The sequence below is a fragment of the Copadichromis virginalis genome, linkage group LG9, assembly GCF_057382275.1.
Source record: "Copadichromis virginalis isolate Kocher_CV1m ecotype Utaka linkage group LG9, C_Virginalis_male_GT1.1, whole genome shotgun sequence".
Taxonomy (NCBI): Eukaryota; Metazoa; Chordata; class Actinopteri; order Cichliformes; family Cichlidae; genus Copadichromis; species Copadichromis virginalis.
This window is the reverse complement of record NC_140626.1, coordinates 31,605,257-31,621,078: the sequence shown is the minus strand read 5'-3', so window position 1 is coordinate 31,621,078 and position 15,822 is coordinate 31,605,257. Positions and strand designations below refer to the sequence as shown.

The 15,822-nt window shown below is 42.3% G+C and overlaps 1 protein-coding gene across 5 annotated transcripts in view; it reads right to left on the bottom strand.

Moving 5' to 3' along the window:
- Positions 1 to 1,546: 1,546 nt before the first annotated feature.
- Positions 1,547 to 15,822, bottom strand: part of map7d2b (MAP7 domain containing 2b) — a 32,369-nt gene continuing 18,093 nt past the window's right edge. For 3 of the 5 annotated variants that reach the window (XM_085468950.1, XM_085468953.1, XM_085468954.1), the window contains 11 exons: positions 14,966 to 15,052; positions 13,447 to 13,565; positions 11,857 to 11,930; positions 11,459 to 11,652; positions 10,865 to 11,003; positions 10,125 to 10,305; positions 8,870 to 8,974; positions 7,991 to 8,054; positions 6,000 to 6,141; positions 4,756 to 5,051; positions 1,547 to 3,756 (listed from right to left, as the gene is read on the bottom strand). In XM_085468950.1, coding sequence (XP_085325076.1) covers positions 4,760 to 5,051; positions 6,000 to 6,141; positions 7,991 to 8,054; positions 8,870 to 8,974; positions 10,125 to 10,305; positions 10,865 to 11,003; positions 11,459 to 11,652; positions 11,857 to 11,930; positions 13,447 to 13,565; positions 14,966 to 15,052 — 1,397 coding nt within the window. In that variant the 3' untranslated portion in view covers positions 1,547 to 3,756; positions 4,756 to 4,759. The remainder of the gene's footprint in view (positions 3,757 to 4,755; positions 5,052 to 5,999; positions 6,142 to 7,990; positions 8,055 to 8,869; positions 8,975 to 10,124; positions 10,306 to 10,864; positions 11,004 to 11,458; positions 11,653 to 11,856; positions 11,931 to 13,446; positions 13,566 to 14,965; positions 15,053 to 15,822) is intronic. The other 2 variants (XM_085468951.1, XM_085468952.1) reach the window with 2 other exon arrangements.

Below are 15,822 nucleotides of genomic sequence, written 5' to 3'. Positions count from 1 at the left end.
CTACCTCAAAGCACACTGTGTTCTGTTGATCTTATGTGCTGCACAATAATGTTTAATATTTAGTATTTACTGTCATATTCCCATATATCATTGTGATGTTGTTTATTCTATTACTCTTGTTCTCTTCTGCTTGTTTTCTTTTTTCTTTCTCAGCAGGTGATCCAGGTGATTGATATATGCATTTTTTTTTCTTTCTCTGCTCATTCTGTTGGTTTTTGTTTTTTGCCCTTCTCCCCCGTCCCTCTTCTCAGCTGTTTCTCTTTCTTTCTCCCCTTCTTTCCCCCAGTCAAGTCTGTCCCGTATTCAGTAAGTGAAAATAAAATAAACAATAAAAGGTGAATCAAATGGACCATTATGGCAAGGCTGGGATGGTCAGTTTGGTAAAGTAAATCCGTTGGGCATCTTTCTTTGCCTTTAGACAATAATTCTGATGCAAAAGAGCCAAACGGGACAGGCCAAAAAAACAAAAAACAAAAAAAAACAAAGGAACCTTCTGACCAACTTTACACAAACATCACATTGAGGAAACATGTCAGAAAGGTAGGCTGATAGGAAAAAAACAACGAAAATACATAACATGAGGTAAGAGGAGGAGAAAAAAAACTCCACTCAGACTGAGCTCCTAGTGGGAGAACAGTTTGATAACAGAAAAAACACCTCAGCACAAAAGCACATGACTATCAATACACCATAGAAACACAAGACAAGCAACAGGGGAGGGTAAAGGGTAAGAGAGCCGCTGTAGACAGCGCATCCGGTCCTGCAGCGTGTCTGCGCTGGTCCAGTCGACTGCCATCTTCCCTGGTAGGGCACAAGCATCGAAGGCGTTTGAAAAGGGAGGGGGGATGAGTGTGTGCATATCAGTGTATGTGTGTGTCCAGAGTTCAGCTGAGACAGTGTCCTTCGCCCGCCAGGCTAAGTAAACAGTCTTCCAGCCAACCCAGGTGGCCTTGCATGGAATGGGGGGGGAACAGTATAAACACAGTCGTTATCTGGGTGTTTTGTTCAGCTCCAGCCTTGAGGCCGCAGCTGGCATTAATGAAAATCATTAACCTTTCCCTTTAGTTAAAAGCTTTGCAGATTTGATCGTTTTTGTGGTTCTGATGCTGCTATAATCCAGAAGTCAGTGTTTTAAAAATCTCCATCAAAATCATTTTCATGCTGAAGGCTGAAAACCCCAACAGGAAGTTTGAATCTGTTTTAACCTCCTGCGATCTGGTGTCCACATATGTGGACATGATATTTTGGGTTGTCAAACCAAAATACTAAATTTTGCTTAACAAGGGCCTGATATCCACTTACAAGGACACTGCCACTGTTCTTTCGAAACTTAAAGCGAATGTCCTCGTATGTGGATCTCATTTTTCTCGGAAACAAAAATCAGGTAAAAAAGAAAAAAATTCTTTTACATTCATCAGGTCCCAATCAGCCCAAACAGCAAAGAGAAAATAAAAATGCATGCTATGAAAGAGCTCGGGTCTTGGGAGGTTAAATAATGCAGAAGCTGATTCTGGGGTCAGGAACAAAATCAAAAAAAGATAATCCATCCAGTTTTTGCAGGTGATTTTTAATTTCAGTGCAGCATCAAGTCAACACACAGTGAGATATAATGATAAAGAAAAGCGTTAAGCCCTACACTAGATCGTTTTCATATGAAGGTCAAAGACTAAACATCTCAAACATGTCCTTTACTTCCTTAATGATTCAGTTTTCCATTCACTAGTTTATTTATCCAGCTCACTGACACGAATGGCTTGATGAAGTTTATTGTTCGTTTTCAGCAGTTTTCCATGCACCACATTTACAATGATATATTCCACCAAGCTGCAGTGTCACAGAGTTTAAGTAAGATTAGAATAAACATTATATCCTTTATGTCTACTTCATACACAAGGGGACCCGGGGGACCCTCTGACGATGCGTTTCAGCACAATCTGGAGGAGCAGTGAGCAAACGTGGAGGGAAGCTGATGATAAAAATCAATGCGCTGGAGGTCGTTGGGGTGACGGGGAAATGCTTTCCTCCCCTCTGTGTGGTGCTTTGGAGAAGCAGAAGAGGCCTCGGTTCCCACAGCAAGAAACCAAACCACCACCTCTGTAGTGTGTCTGCACAGGCTTACACTGCAGTGCATGCCAAAATAATAAATGATCTTATTCATCCAGTAAAAAAAACAAAAGAAATGTACAACTGTTCATGACACCAAGCATGTGTCTTCTGCAACATTTCTGGAAATTTAGGTGTTTTGTTTTTGTTGTAATAAATGGTACTGAAGATTACACCAGTATCTTCTCTAAGGACCTAAAAACCTAAACCATAAATAAATAAATAAATACATACATACATACATTAAATCAAGAATAAATAAAAATTAACAATAAAGATTTAAGGAACTTGGAAAGAAAGCGATTACCATGACTTAAAGGCTAAAGCTTTTCTGTAGCTCAAATTCCTTAAAATGTCCATAAATATGAGTTTGGTTATTGAGTTTTTTACCTGTTGATATGAACACTAATATTTCTGGACAGTGATTAACCTTTACTTTCAGGTTATCTCCTGTTGTGTGTGAGCTAAAGGGCAAAAACGCCTCCTCAGGGAGTGTTTGTGGTTCTCGTCCTCCTTTTAAAGGCCTCCTCCGGGCCTTTAAAATCAGCTGAAAGTGGGCGTGCCTGAGGGTGACGGGGAGGATGCTGACTGCACAGAGGTTTAAGGCCTCAGAGGTGATGAGCTGTGAGGTGGTGAAAGCTGTTCTGAATCGGTGAGGTATATTTGACTCGGGGACGTGGGCTGGGGATTTAAGCGTCTTCAGAGCGGTGTAACAAACATACAACTACTGTAAGTGCACACTATAAACTGCAGCTTGCGTGGTTACAGTCAGTGCCAGACAAATACACAACACGCTGTCTCAATATCCCCCCGCCCGCACATTAAATTACAAGACATGTAGCATTTTCCCCCCAGAAGGGTCGCATTTTTTCCTCGTGTTTGATTGTTGCTAGTCCTCAAATCGGTCCATCGGTCCAGTGATGAGCGGCAGAGAAACAACAGCTAAAGGCTACGGGTCGACAGCGGGTTCATCGTTTCAGTTTCTGATGGTTTCTCCTGCGTCAGGATGGAAGGAAATCTACAGCAGAGCAGGTCAGAGGTGGGATAAACACACGGGAACCCACAACCACGGCCATAAAACAGCTCGGCAAGCTGAGGATGCTACACACAGATTCACACAACAGCATCAGTCTCACGGCTCTCCTCCAGATCATCTGCTACAGAGCCGCTTCCTGTCCCCACTGTGACCGCCTCAAACATCTATTTACAACGGTTTCAAGAGCAGAGATGACAGATTAAAGCGGGCGAGTTATGTTTGGCGGCAGTGCAGCTGGGAAATACTGGATTCAGGCGTGGAGGGGAAGTAGCTCCAAGTTTTACAGCACAAAGTTTGAATTTATTTGGGTTTTAGACGAATAAACTGTGACCTAAACTTCACTCTGTAACATAATATTCACATATATATAAATATATCACATTACCTGCATGATTAGGTCAAACTGTGTTGTGTTTCTCAGAGCTGTAATTGCCCACCTGCACTGCCCTAAAATGTGGCCAGAAGCTTAACAGTGATGCGTGTGTGTGGTTTGGTAATACAGATGAGAAATCAGGTGTTCAGCAGTCGTTTCCTGTGGAGATGATGACTGTTGTTCTGGTCTCTTGGTCTGTTTCTCCTGGCTCCTGTTTTTAGCTGCCGGCCTCCTGAAAAAGGTCCTAAAAGAGAGATAAGAGACATTTAAGAACTTCAGTATGGCAAATACTAAATATAAATACATAAATACTTTATGTATTTATATTTATATTTATATTGTTTTTCCCTGTCCGTAAGTAAAGTTTTGGGTTCAACATAACCAAAAGCCGGATTCTTTTGGTTCAACAAGCACATATTAAACCCAACACTTTAAAACAAATGCATGTTATTTTCATACAGAAGAAAGCAGGCAGGACAATGGTGTGTTTCACTGTATTTACAAGCATGAGATTCAGGTCCTGCAGTGTCTTCTTAGCTCAAAAGTTTGATTACATAACAGAAGTGTAATCACTCATATCATGGTGCTTTTCGTACGGTCCCTTTTTCCTGTACTGTTATCACAATTGCATAAAAAGTGTGTAAGAGACCTTTATTAAAACGTCTAATCAACAGATTTAAATGTCAGTCTCATCCACCACCTGTTCATCTTACAACAGAGACAAAACTGTTTAATTAAGAACAAAAACTGAAGCCGTTTGTCTGCAGATAAACTGCTGGTTTAATCTGTCATATTTTTACACTTGTCAGATTCCTTGTAAACTTTGCTGCAGGCTGACAGCAGCCATCCTCTCTGTCTGTTTAGCAGAGACACCTGCAGCATGCAGGGAGGAGCCTGAAGGCTCAAAGTCAACTAGAACCACTTTACAGCACTAAATAATTATTTTGTATTTGTATAAAAAACATGTTGTGTTTATGTCATGAATGGATGACTTCTAAATATAACAGCACTTGTGTGCACGGTCCAGATGTTTACAGGCCTCTGTATTAGCCTTCATATCTTCTGATTGGCTGCTCCTTATAAGCAGGTGGCTTCTTAACCTGGGATGACTATAGTAGAAATAATCCTCTCTATGGCATCATATCGTCTAAAACTGAGTATTTGCCTTTTTACTGGATGGAGTAGAGCAGTGAAGACAGACAGAGAGAAGTGAAAGGGCCATATGTCGGGGGGTCTCTGTTACCTGGCTACTGGATGTCCAGCTTGCTCGGGCCGACGCTGTGGATGAGTTGGGACGACTCGGAGGCGGCGCTGTAGCCGTGAATCAGCAGGTTCTTGTTGAGGTCTCCGACCCCGCTTCCAGCCTGCATTTTGGGGTAAGGCTGCACCTCTGCAGCCTGCTGCTGCCCTCGCCCCGGGGCGTCATCGTCCATCAGGTGCCCCAGCGGGCAGCCGTCTGTTCCCTCGGTGACCGGCGAGAACTCGTGGGCGCTCGCTGGCTCATCCCTGGACACTGGACTGATGGAGACAGATGGAGAGCTTAAAGGAACAACGATGACAGAGACACAACATTTAGTTTATTAGAGCGTCTCGACGGGCAGCGTCAGTATTTAATGAGCAGTATTTGATCTCACAAACATCAGGCTCGGCTGTGGACATGAAGAATGAAGCCTTTAACCAGACGTGAGATGAGAAGACGATGAATGGATTACAGAGTAAATGAAAAGGTGATCAGCAGGGCTAAACACCTCCTTGTTGTAATGTCACAGCAGCTCAGATTAGCTATTCAGAGATCAAAGAGTAATGGTCAGCTGATCAGCTTGGCTTTAGGAAATTTTTATGTTTTTCCTTTTAATAACATTTTAGGATTTTTGCAGAGCTCTTCTAGTCTTACTGAACCATAGATATTCACACATAAATATCAAATTTGGGAAGAGAGCCGCAGCAATGATCAAAATAGTTGATGTGATTTAGATCAATCGATTTTGTCTGTGTTTTCTGTGTAGCTGCGTAAAGACACGTGACTGTTCTGGATAAATGTAGAGGCCTGGGGGAAGCCTGCTAATAGGAAATAAAATAGGACCTAAGACTGACCCTTGCTGTACATCAGAGGTAATGTGAGCTATAGATGGTTTATGATTGCTCAGGTTGTAATGAAAAGGGATTTAAAAAACTCCAGTGGCTCGCTCTCAACCACAGAGTGCTGAATGAGAGCTGACCTGACACTAAATTGAGTGAACGCTGGCTTCTGTCAGGCAAAGAAAAGAATTTTAGTTAATATAAAATATTATGACATACTGCCAAACTAAAGCATTATGATGCTCCCACGTTTTAAATCCCAGCACTTGAGTCCTGTTTTTTCCTCTGGTTCGTGGTTTTGAGTTGTAAGCGTTCTCAGTTGTTGGGGTGTCAGAAACCTTTGAGATGCAGACAGTTGACTAAATGAGATGAGGAGGAAGGAACAGGTCACGCTTTGGGGAGACCTACCTCACGTCCATGGACTGGACCCCATCTGACAGCTCGTCCACACTGCTCTTCTCCAGGGGTCCCAGCATGATGACGGGGGCTTCAGCGGGAGTCGCGGCGTCCTCCTCCGGGGCGACAGCACCTTCACCTCGCACCTCGATTGCTGCCAACATACACAGGAAGTCTTTACTCGAGGTTATAAAAGAGGTGCTAAAGGTTTGATCCCGGCTTCAGATATCACAGTTCAGCATCACTTCCTGAAAATGAATCCTGAGAAATGCTTTATAGTTGCAGTAAATTTCGCACCCTTTTTCAGATGTTCCACCTCTATCAGTGGTGACAAGCATCCGGATGAAACAGTGGAGACTCCAAACCTCCACCAAGGCTGAAAGTTTCCCAAATACATAGTTTACGCTTCTTAAAGGGAGGAAACTGTCTCAATTTGCAGACTTTCAAAGGATCTCTTTATTTCCACATTTTCAAAAATTCAAGACCAAACTTCAGACAGAAATATTCATCAGACGTTAACATATAGACTCTTCAAACAATGACACAAGTAACCGGATTAAAAGTCTGACTGGAATAAAAATGCTTCATGTAAACACACCAGATTCTGATCCGATCACGTTACTGTGGATAAAAATCTCTTTCCGATCGAGTTACACTGATCATTAATTGATGTCCACTTAAACACTTCTTTTGATTTTCGGGGTGAAACTATCCAAACTGCACGTCTGTTACGTCAAACGATGACATCAGTGAGAAGGTAGGTCCATTGGAAGACGAAATACGACAAAGTCAGAAATGTGAGAAATCACAGCAATGTGAGGATGAAAGCAGAAATCCAGAGATCCAAATCACAATCCTACTTTTCCAGAAAACTCGACAATTCTGTGCATGTCAAAAATGATTTACTCTGTTCAGACGCTGGATGCACATAAATGCACGTCATGATCACATTACCTTATTCAGGGTGATTATCTTGCTTCATAATTATTTGCAGGGAGCGGCTTTAACCACTAAGAGTAGGAGGTTTAAGCCAACAGCGTTCCTGAAACTATGATCAACAAAGGCTTCATTAATTAAACTTCACTGCAAACCTCACAGCCCGCCGGCCCTCGAACACAACGAGCTGAGCCGAGGCTTCCTGGATATTTGTGATTTTATTACAGGTTTTGTTTTAGGCATGAGCCACAGCGCTCTGCGTCCTCCCTCCCCAGTGACTGCAGATAGAAATGAGCCAGCAGCTAAATCTAGTACAAGACACTGTAGTTTCTTATGACTTCGATATTTCTGTGCATGGTTAAAAATATCAAATAAACAAACAAAATCATTCCTGTTAAAAAAGCAGTTTTACACCCTCAGTCAACTGTTAGTGCAAACCATTTTTACACACATAATGATGCGTGGGGGAGAATAAAAACCAGGCACCCTGAATGCTTTGGTGTTCAGCTTCCTCTACTTAAACATTTCCTGATACATTTAATAGTTTCTCCTTCAGTTCAGAACCACCGGTTACGTTTAAAGTATTTAAAAGATGTTCATAAAACCAGGTGGAACTCCCTGCCGGCGAGGCCAGTGAAAGGAGTGTAACAATGTTCCTTATAAATGTTTTCTATCATAATCTTTCTGCTTCAGTGTAAAGCTGCGGTGATTACAGAGTGATTCACTTCAGCTGTGCTGATGAAGGCGTCGGCACGCGAGTCCGTTCAGGTCAGAGAGTTCAGCGAGCGCTGCAGTTTTTCCCCTCAGCGTTGGCTATTTATCCCACCTCCGCCCATCAGGAGGTGCTGTTCCACCACCTGTGTAACACTGCTGAGTCACACTGCAGCTGCCAGTTATCACATCCAATTTCACAGAGAGGCCTGATCGTGGTGGAGAAATTAGATTTTCAAAAACGCTTCCCATCCAAAGGACGACAGGGAAAAGGACTCTGAACTGCACTGGCGTGGAAAATTAAGTCATTCGTTTTGTAGTGTGTGTGTGTGTGTGTGTGTGTTACATCCATTTACCTGGAGCAGCAGATGGAGGCTCCACTTCACTCTTCCTTGTTCTTTTCATAATCTCCTCAATTCTCTGCAGAAGCAGACACACGGCTGGTGTTAACAGAGAGAAATAAAAGACGATCACATCAAACTTTTCGAGTTCATGTTGTGTCATGATAATCCATCTGCTCGTAAAAGTGTCTGAAAACGGTGCAAAAAGGGAACAAATAGAAATCCAAGAATAAACAAAGAGCCGGAGCTCCGTTCAGCACATCCAGGATAATTTTCCTTGTATGGCTTCATTTAATCTGACGTCTGTAAGCAGTCACATGAAGGTCGTTTCAGGGCCTGACAGGTTACAGTAAATTAACAGAAGACAGTTTTTGTTGTTTCTCTGCGACGAAGTGAAGTGATGTACCCCAGTGAAACTGAACAATATACAGAAACTTCAAATGACTCGGGGCGAAATAACTGCTGGTGAGGTGAAGTGAGCAGAACTGCGATAACGTTCAGGTGAGTGACTGAAGAGACCAGAGCGAGTGTGAGTGTACCAATGTCTGCAAGCAACCAGCAGCTTCAAAGTTATGTGTGACGAGTGGATCTCTTGCCATTGTATACGCAGCTTTAAAAGTGAATCATTGTCACATCCCTGAAAACCCCAGGGTTAAACCTTCAGTTATCCCGCTAAGCCTCAAAGCCTGCCTGGTAGCACAGGGAAAACAGGGGGCAGCACATCAGGGGAACAGCAACCAAATTTAAACATATCATAAGAATAAAAAACTGTCTGAAGCCAACTACGTCATATCTGAGTCTCCTGAAACTGTCTGGATCCCAGGTGAGAAAACATCTTAAAAGGTGAATTTTCTGAGCTCTAGTCTGTGATTAGTCTGTGGAGATGTTCGGTACCTTCTTCCTCTGCTGTCTCTCCTGCTCCTCCTGGATGTGCAGCAGCTCTCTCGCCTGCCTCTTCCTCTCAGCCTCCCTCTGAGCTCGCAGGAAGGCCTCCTCCCTCTGAAAAACACGCAGCCAATCACATTCTCGCTATTCTTCAGTTTACAGTGTGTAAACATGAGTTACCTGAAAACATACAAGAGTCGAACCGGAGACCCGCCCCCTTTGCTTCTCTAACACTGCCATGGCCGGTCTTACCTACAAGCTGTCGATCTGCACTGATATCATCATTAATCACTCTTCATAATTACTGTAACAATAAATCAGGGTTTAACCACTGCACCTGCAACCGAACAGGTTAGAGGTAGAGAATAAAGATATGGTACTACAGCTTGTGTGTCTGCTCTTTGCATAATTCACCAACTTCTTCTTTTAATACAGTTGTAATAGTTTTCATTCAGCTGGCATTCATAAATCAGAGATTGGGGCTTTTGTCTCCAAAGCTTTACTTGATTAAGTTTTTTTCTCAGTAGTTGGAGTTTGAAAGTTGAAATTTGGAGATAATAAACTCCAATTTTGACTTATTGATATAATAAAAAAGCTCTTTCAGTGGCAGAAACAGACTTCTGTACTTTACCATCTGGAAGAGGGACTATAAACAAACATAACAGAAAGAAGCATTTTATAATGAAATTATTATGGCATTAAATAAACTGCAGTAATAATAGAAAAAAAAATGATTCACATTTTTTAAATTTATTTTATTTGTTTAATTATTTACTTTTTTATTTATGCACCTTTTTAATTTTTTATTTATTTAATCTTCTAATTTTTTTGTCTTATTTAATCCGGTTTCTAGTTGTATTTATTTATTTTTAATAGATTTTTGTTATTTCCATATTTCTTCTGACATTTTTTTCTGCTTCTGTGTCCGTATGGCATGAAGCTTTCACCTACATGTTAGCATTCATTTATAATATTAAATCAAGACACATGACACCCATAACTAAAGAAACCTAAACACACTCAGAGACATAAATCCTTCTTTTATAGTAAACTGAGTCCTAACGTAAATGTATTCAGAGCAGGGTAAGGATAGCAACATGGGACACTTTAATGTAAGTACATCAATAAAAACACAAATGCATGGGCCAAAGTGATCCGTGAACATTGTTAACAATTATTCATTTGAGCTGAAACTATGCAAACACTGAGCAGCATCACCTTCGTAACAATAAAACACATCATAGGTCGTTTCATTCACACGGACCTCTCTGTCCAGCTGATCCTGCATGTCCTTCCATCTCTGCTCCTTCTGCCGTCTCTCCTCCTCCTCCCGTCTCACCTTCTCCTCCTCCCGCCTCACCCTCTCCTCCTCGGCCTGCTGTGCCGCCCTCTCCTGCCGCTCTCTGGCCTCCTGCTGCCTCCTTTGCTCCTCCTCGGCCCTCAGCCTGCAGAAAACCACAAAGTCTGAACTTCACAGGGCGCCACAGACGAGACAAAGATAATCATCTCTGACAATTTCTATTTTTAATGCATTGTTAATATTGTTGATTCAGTATACACAGCAAACAGTCAAAGTAATCAAATCAATGACTTTTTCTACTCAGTCTTAGCTCTGAATAACTCCAGCTACAAAAGTGCAGTATAAGTACATAACTAGTCCCTATAAACAGGACAAAAAACACCATAAATCTCCTGTTTATAAATTGAGGCTTTTGGATATTCTCCATTTTGTTCCATCTACAACAATCCCTGTAAACTTTGCATTTAACAAACTATTTTGTGTTTAATTTTCCTCATCAGAACTGGAGCAAAATGCTGTATTTTGGACAGTATTGACTGCTACGATGGAACTATGAGTGAAACTCAATCTAATGTCCATTAAATGTTCAGCGATTGTAAGAAAAAACAAGAATCATAAGTCTAACGTTTCACATGTTCAGATAGAAACAGAACAAACCAGAAACATCTGGGTCCAGTGAACAGCTGTGTACGAGGAGCACTCACCTCTCCTCCTCCTGCCGCTGTCTCTCCTCCTGCTCCTTCTGTATTCGGGCCAGACGGCGTCTCTCTGCCAGCAGTCTGGATGCCTCCTCGGCGTCTGTGGTCCCACCCACGCTCCTTCCTGTGGGCGTGCCCGGAGACTCTGTTGGGGAGGATGGAGAGACACAAAAAACATAAAAAAACAGTTTAAAAGATTTCAAAAAGCCTTTAAACAACATTACAGCTTCATAAATGCTCAGCTAAGGGGACCATCTCACCAAAGCTCTGCAGGTAAGACCTGCTGATACATGTACAGATACAGAAAGGAAAGCCAGGAGCATCTTCGGTTGTGTTTTCACTCGATGTGCACTCTGCAGATTCTGTGGCGAGGTTCTGTTTGACATGTTGAATTAAACCTTCTTGTTTTGCTTTTTTCTTCGACATTTAGAGTTTATCATTCGCCTGAATTATGCTGAATATGACCAAAGGAGATTTCTCCTTCACCAGGTGGTATTTTGACCACTATCACCGTCCCCTGAATTCAATCGACATCAATAAAAAACTGATAGCTTAGTTAAGGCGGCATGTGTAAAGTTACTGCTGCACGTATGTCTTCACCTGCATTGAGTTCTCTGCTGGTGGATTTGGGGATCTTCTTCTCCGATGTCTCAGATTTGGTGGATTTCCTCTCCAGGGTGCTGTGACCTTTGACCTCGTCGGTGCCGGGGGTGGTGGCTCTCTGCCGGAGAGGGGAGGGCGGGTACTGACCAGGGGAGCAGGGAGACTGGGCGCGACTTCTGCTGGACCTCACCCTGAAGCAACCAACAGAGTCACATCAAGTCGCCTGTGCTTCAGGTGAAGTGTGCGTGTTCATGTTCAGACATGAGAGGACAGAAAACTGGCACGTGACTATATTTGGGACAAAATGCCCATCCCGTGGTTAGGTTTAGGCTGAGCGTATGTAAACACACAGTGCGTGTGTGTGTGTGTGTGTGTGTGTGTGTGTGTGTGTGTACCGTTTCGGTGTGGCAGGGCCCTTGCTGTTGGCCCTGAAGGAAGAACTGCGGCTTGGTGTGTTTGCTGACTCCCCCTAAAAGTCAGATTTCACAAATATTACTGGCTGTATAAACACATGATAATCAGAACATCAGGACTTCGTGAAGCTCTTGTTATAGCCGTGTAACTGGAGACCCATCAGTGAGGATGAGTCAGGATGAAGCTTCATCATGCTGGATGCAGCTTACTCACATCAGTAACGACTACAACATCAGTTTGTGAACGACGTGAGCAGTCGTTTTCCTGCCTCATTAAAACTGAGTCCTTCCTTCCTGTCCGAAGCATCAGTGCAGAACGACAGAGGATCATCTTACATGCTCGTTAGCTGGAATAAAACTTCATGAATCTCAAACAGTTACTAAACAGTTCTGACTGCATAGATGTTTGTTAGCATACAAATGAATTCATTACTGAAAGCTTTACTGGCTTTTTGACCGGTGCGGCCCAGTTTAGTAACTTGCACATCTTTAATCCTGCAGCTACATCCTGAAACTAGTCAGTACCGAGCAGGAACCCCGTCTGAGGCTGAAATAATGAGGTGGAATGAAAAACTATCAGCTCATCTAATGTTTGCTTGAGGCTGGCTCTGACAGAGTCCCCACACACTCAGAATTCACAAATTTACAGCAGAAATAAAGACATTTAGAGTTTGGTATAACTGCATGGGGGGATTTTTCTGTACCTCATGTTAAGGTTTAAAGTTTGGGGCTTGGCCGCACTGTCTGACACACATGACAACACAAGTGCAGAAGCTCCCAGCTGTATACTAATCTTCAGCTTAGCTCCATGTGTATGCACTTCCTTTTTTAGCAGTTTTACCCTGAGAGGCTTAAGACATCAGCAGTGTCAACTCTAATTATAACTCTAACCCTAAAGATAAAAAGAACAGCTTTAAATATGTAGTACTTTACAAACAGAGTTCACACACTGCTGCAGAAAAAGTGTGACAACAACAAATTCAAACAGAGGTGCAGACATTAGGCTAAATGACAAAACAGAACAAAACTAAAGAAAAGTTCAGATGCACAAAAACACAAAACCCCACCTGTAAACATATTCAAATCTTTTATAACCCAAGAAAAAATAAAATAGTGTTTTATTGGTCTGTTATTTAGCACAAGATTTCTGTGTCCCTGCATCGCGCCATAATCATTCCACCCTATTGTTCAAATATGACTTCTGGCTCTAAGAAAAACACAACATGGTCAAAATGTTAACACAACCAGAGTCCAAACACCACGTTTCATACAGGTAATGCCTGTTACCTGGCTACAGTGCTGACACTCAGACTGCAGGACAAATACACAGTCCTGCAGTTATTAACCTCTTACAAAGAAACCAGAGACTTACAAAAGCAACGGCAAGTGATTCACCCAGCAACACATCACACAGAGTCCACAGCTCTGGGAGAGTGAAGGTTCATGAGTCCAGATCTATAAGATTACCACACAGCACAACAGTTGCTAATGTGCCCTTTTAGCTCCAAACACCTCGCTTACAAAGAGCTATGTGGTGTTATATGTTAGTGTGTGTGTGTGTGTGTGTCTGACCGTGGGTGTTTTGGCTCTGGATGTTTCTTCGGGGAACCCAGCGATGCTTCTGCGGTTGGAGGAACTCCTGGTTAGTTTGTGGTTGTTGGATGAAGCTGTTCGATGGGACACAAAAGACACTGACGGGTCAAAGACGGACACACAGAAATAACACGTGAAACACGTTTACAACATACAGACAGAGACACAGATGGAGGAGAATGAGACGCTCGGTTAGGAAGACACGTTGTGCAAACAAATGAGAAACCGTTTCTGCTTTTTCTGCTGACTCTAACCCGGAGAGGCTCACTGCGCTTCCAGATAGAAAAAACAGCATTAACTTTTTGTCCCTTAAAAACACAAGTAAAATATTTTTAACAAGTAAAAAGCTGGTCTTTTTAACACATGATGATTGATGTAAATTAATGTTTTTCTTCATGACTTTCAGACAATGTCGGGAAAATGCAGCTGGGATATTGTCTCGAGGTGGAAATCATGCGCCTGAGATGTGTTCATATTTAGGCGAGGGGTGATGGAGGACGCCTACAGTTACCTGCAGGATCCTAACATGTATGGATAAAGGAGCTGGAGGGTTAAAGAGTACATCATGTCTTTTCCAACATCAAACTCAAGGTGCTGCAGAGTCGCTGAGATTTGTTTCTGAGGCGACTTTCATTTTGTCATCGTTTTCCCAGATCTCACAGGATTTATGCATCCAGCTGCATGTTGCATGGTTAGAGGGGTCTAAACCTTCTCCTTCACCCAATAAAACACAGACTCCAGCCGTGTGGGGTGAGCCAGGAACAACGGCTTGTATCTGCCTACTTAACTCTTTCATCATTTGCCAATCAACAACCTAAATGTCTCAGGAAGTTAAGTCTGCTCACGTGGACGTAGTGTTTTCAGAAACATTTGATCACTCACCACAGATTGAAGACTGAACAGAACCAACTTTAAGGGTTTTCTTTACTTGGATGATTGAGCATGAATCAAGTTGGCTATTTGCTAACATCCAAATATTTGAGACAATATGGTGCTAGAAATAATTCTGCTGCCGCCCCCTGTGTGAAAACCAGCCGTGCAGGTGATCAACTCAACACTGGCACCTGTGAAAAAACCTGAACAAGCTCAGAGAGACGAGATGGAGGTAACGACTAAGAAAGCAAAGACTGATCTAAGAAGATGATTCAGGTGAGGGAGCAGATGCTTGTTTGTACAGGATGTGTCCTGCAGCTGCTGAGGAGGAGCACAGGGAGACAAACAGCAGAGGAATAACTGCCTACATGCATCAACCTTGATGTTCTACCCAAGTTTATTAGATCCATGCTGCAGAGTGCTGTTACCTATAAAGCAGGAGTACTGTCTGTTTGGTCTACAGGCACAGAGCTGAAAGAACTCTTATCTGGGCGACTTCTTCACACTTTTACTTTTACATGTATTTGTTTTGATCTGAAACACTGGAAACAAAGAGTTAAGCCTGAATCCTGCTCTCCAGTTTGGTACTCGGGTGATTTTTAGTTTAAGGTTCATAAAGTCTCACCTCTGTCCGGTGAGTGAAGAGCAGCTGAAGAGTTGGAGAGCTGTTTGTTGATTGGCTGATCAGATGGTGGAGACAGGAAGTCAACCGCTGAAGTAACACAAAAACAAAAAAGCGAATCATTTAAACGGACGCACACACCACAGCGACTTAAACAGCTGCTGCTCGGTGTAAAACTGTCCAGTGAACGTCCGATCCCAGCACAAACACCCCTCACACGACAAACACAAATCTGCCGGCTCACGCAGAAAATAAACCCACTGATCGATGAGCCGTGCAGGGCGCTGAATGAATTAACCTTGGTGATGTAAGACAGAAACGAAACAGCAGCAGAGACGCACACACACACGAGGAAGTGCTTCATCATGAAATGGAGGATGATGATAGCGAAGCAGCGACTGCAGAGCCATAAAGCTGTGAGGTGAACGTTTCAGAGACGAGAGACGCGACCGGACAAAAGCAGGACTTAAAAACTCCGTTTGTGACCAAAGACTTGATCTGCTCTCTGGGATTTTCTGGGATAGCGATTAGATTTTAGGAGTAAAGGATTATTTTCTTTCCAAATAATCCAAGTTTGCATGATTTTTTTATTCACTTTTATCTTTAGGAGAGTGTGTTGTTAACCTGTTTAACATAAAACATTTATTTTAGCGAGCTACTATAAGTAAGTAACAAAAATAATAAAATATTTACTGTCAGTAAGTTCATTCATAATCTTCAAAAAACGATTTAAAAACATGTTTTACCTCACAGTCACTCAGACGTCATGTCACAGTTTTTGTTTTATTTTTTTCATATTCCTAAAATATTTGTTAAGTTTAGTCTTTGTTGCCTCATTAGTTTAACCAATTATCTTGTTT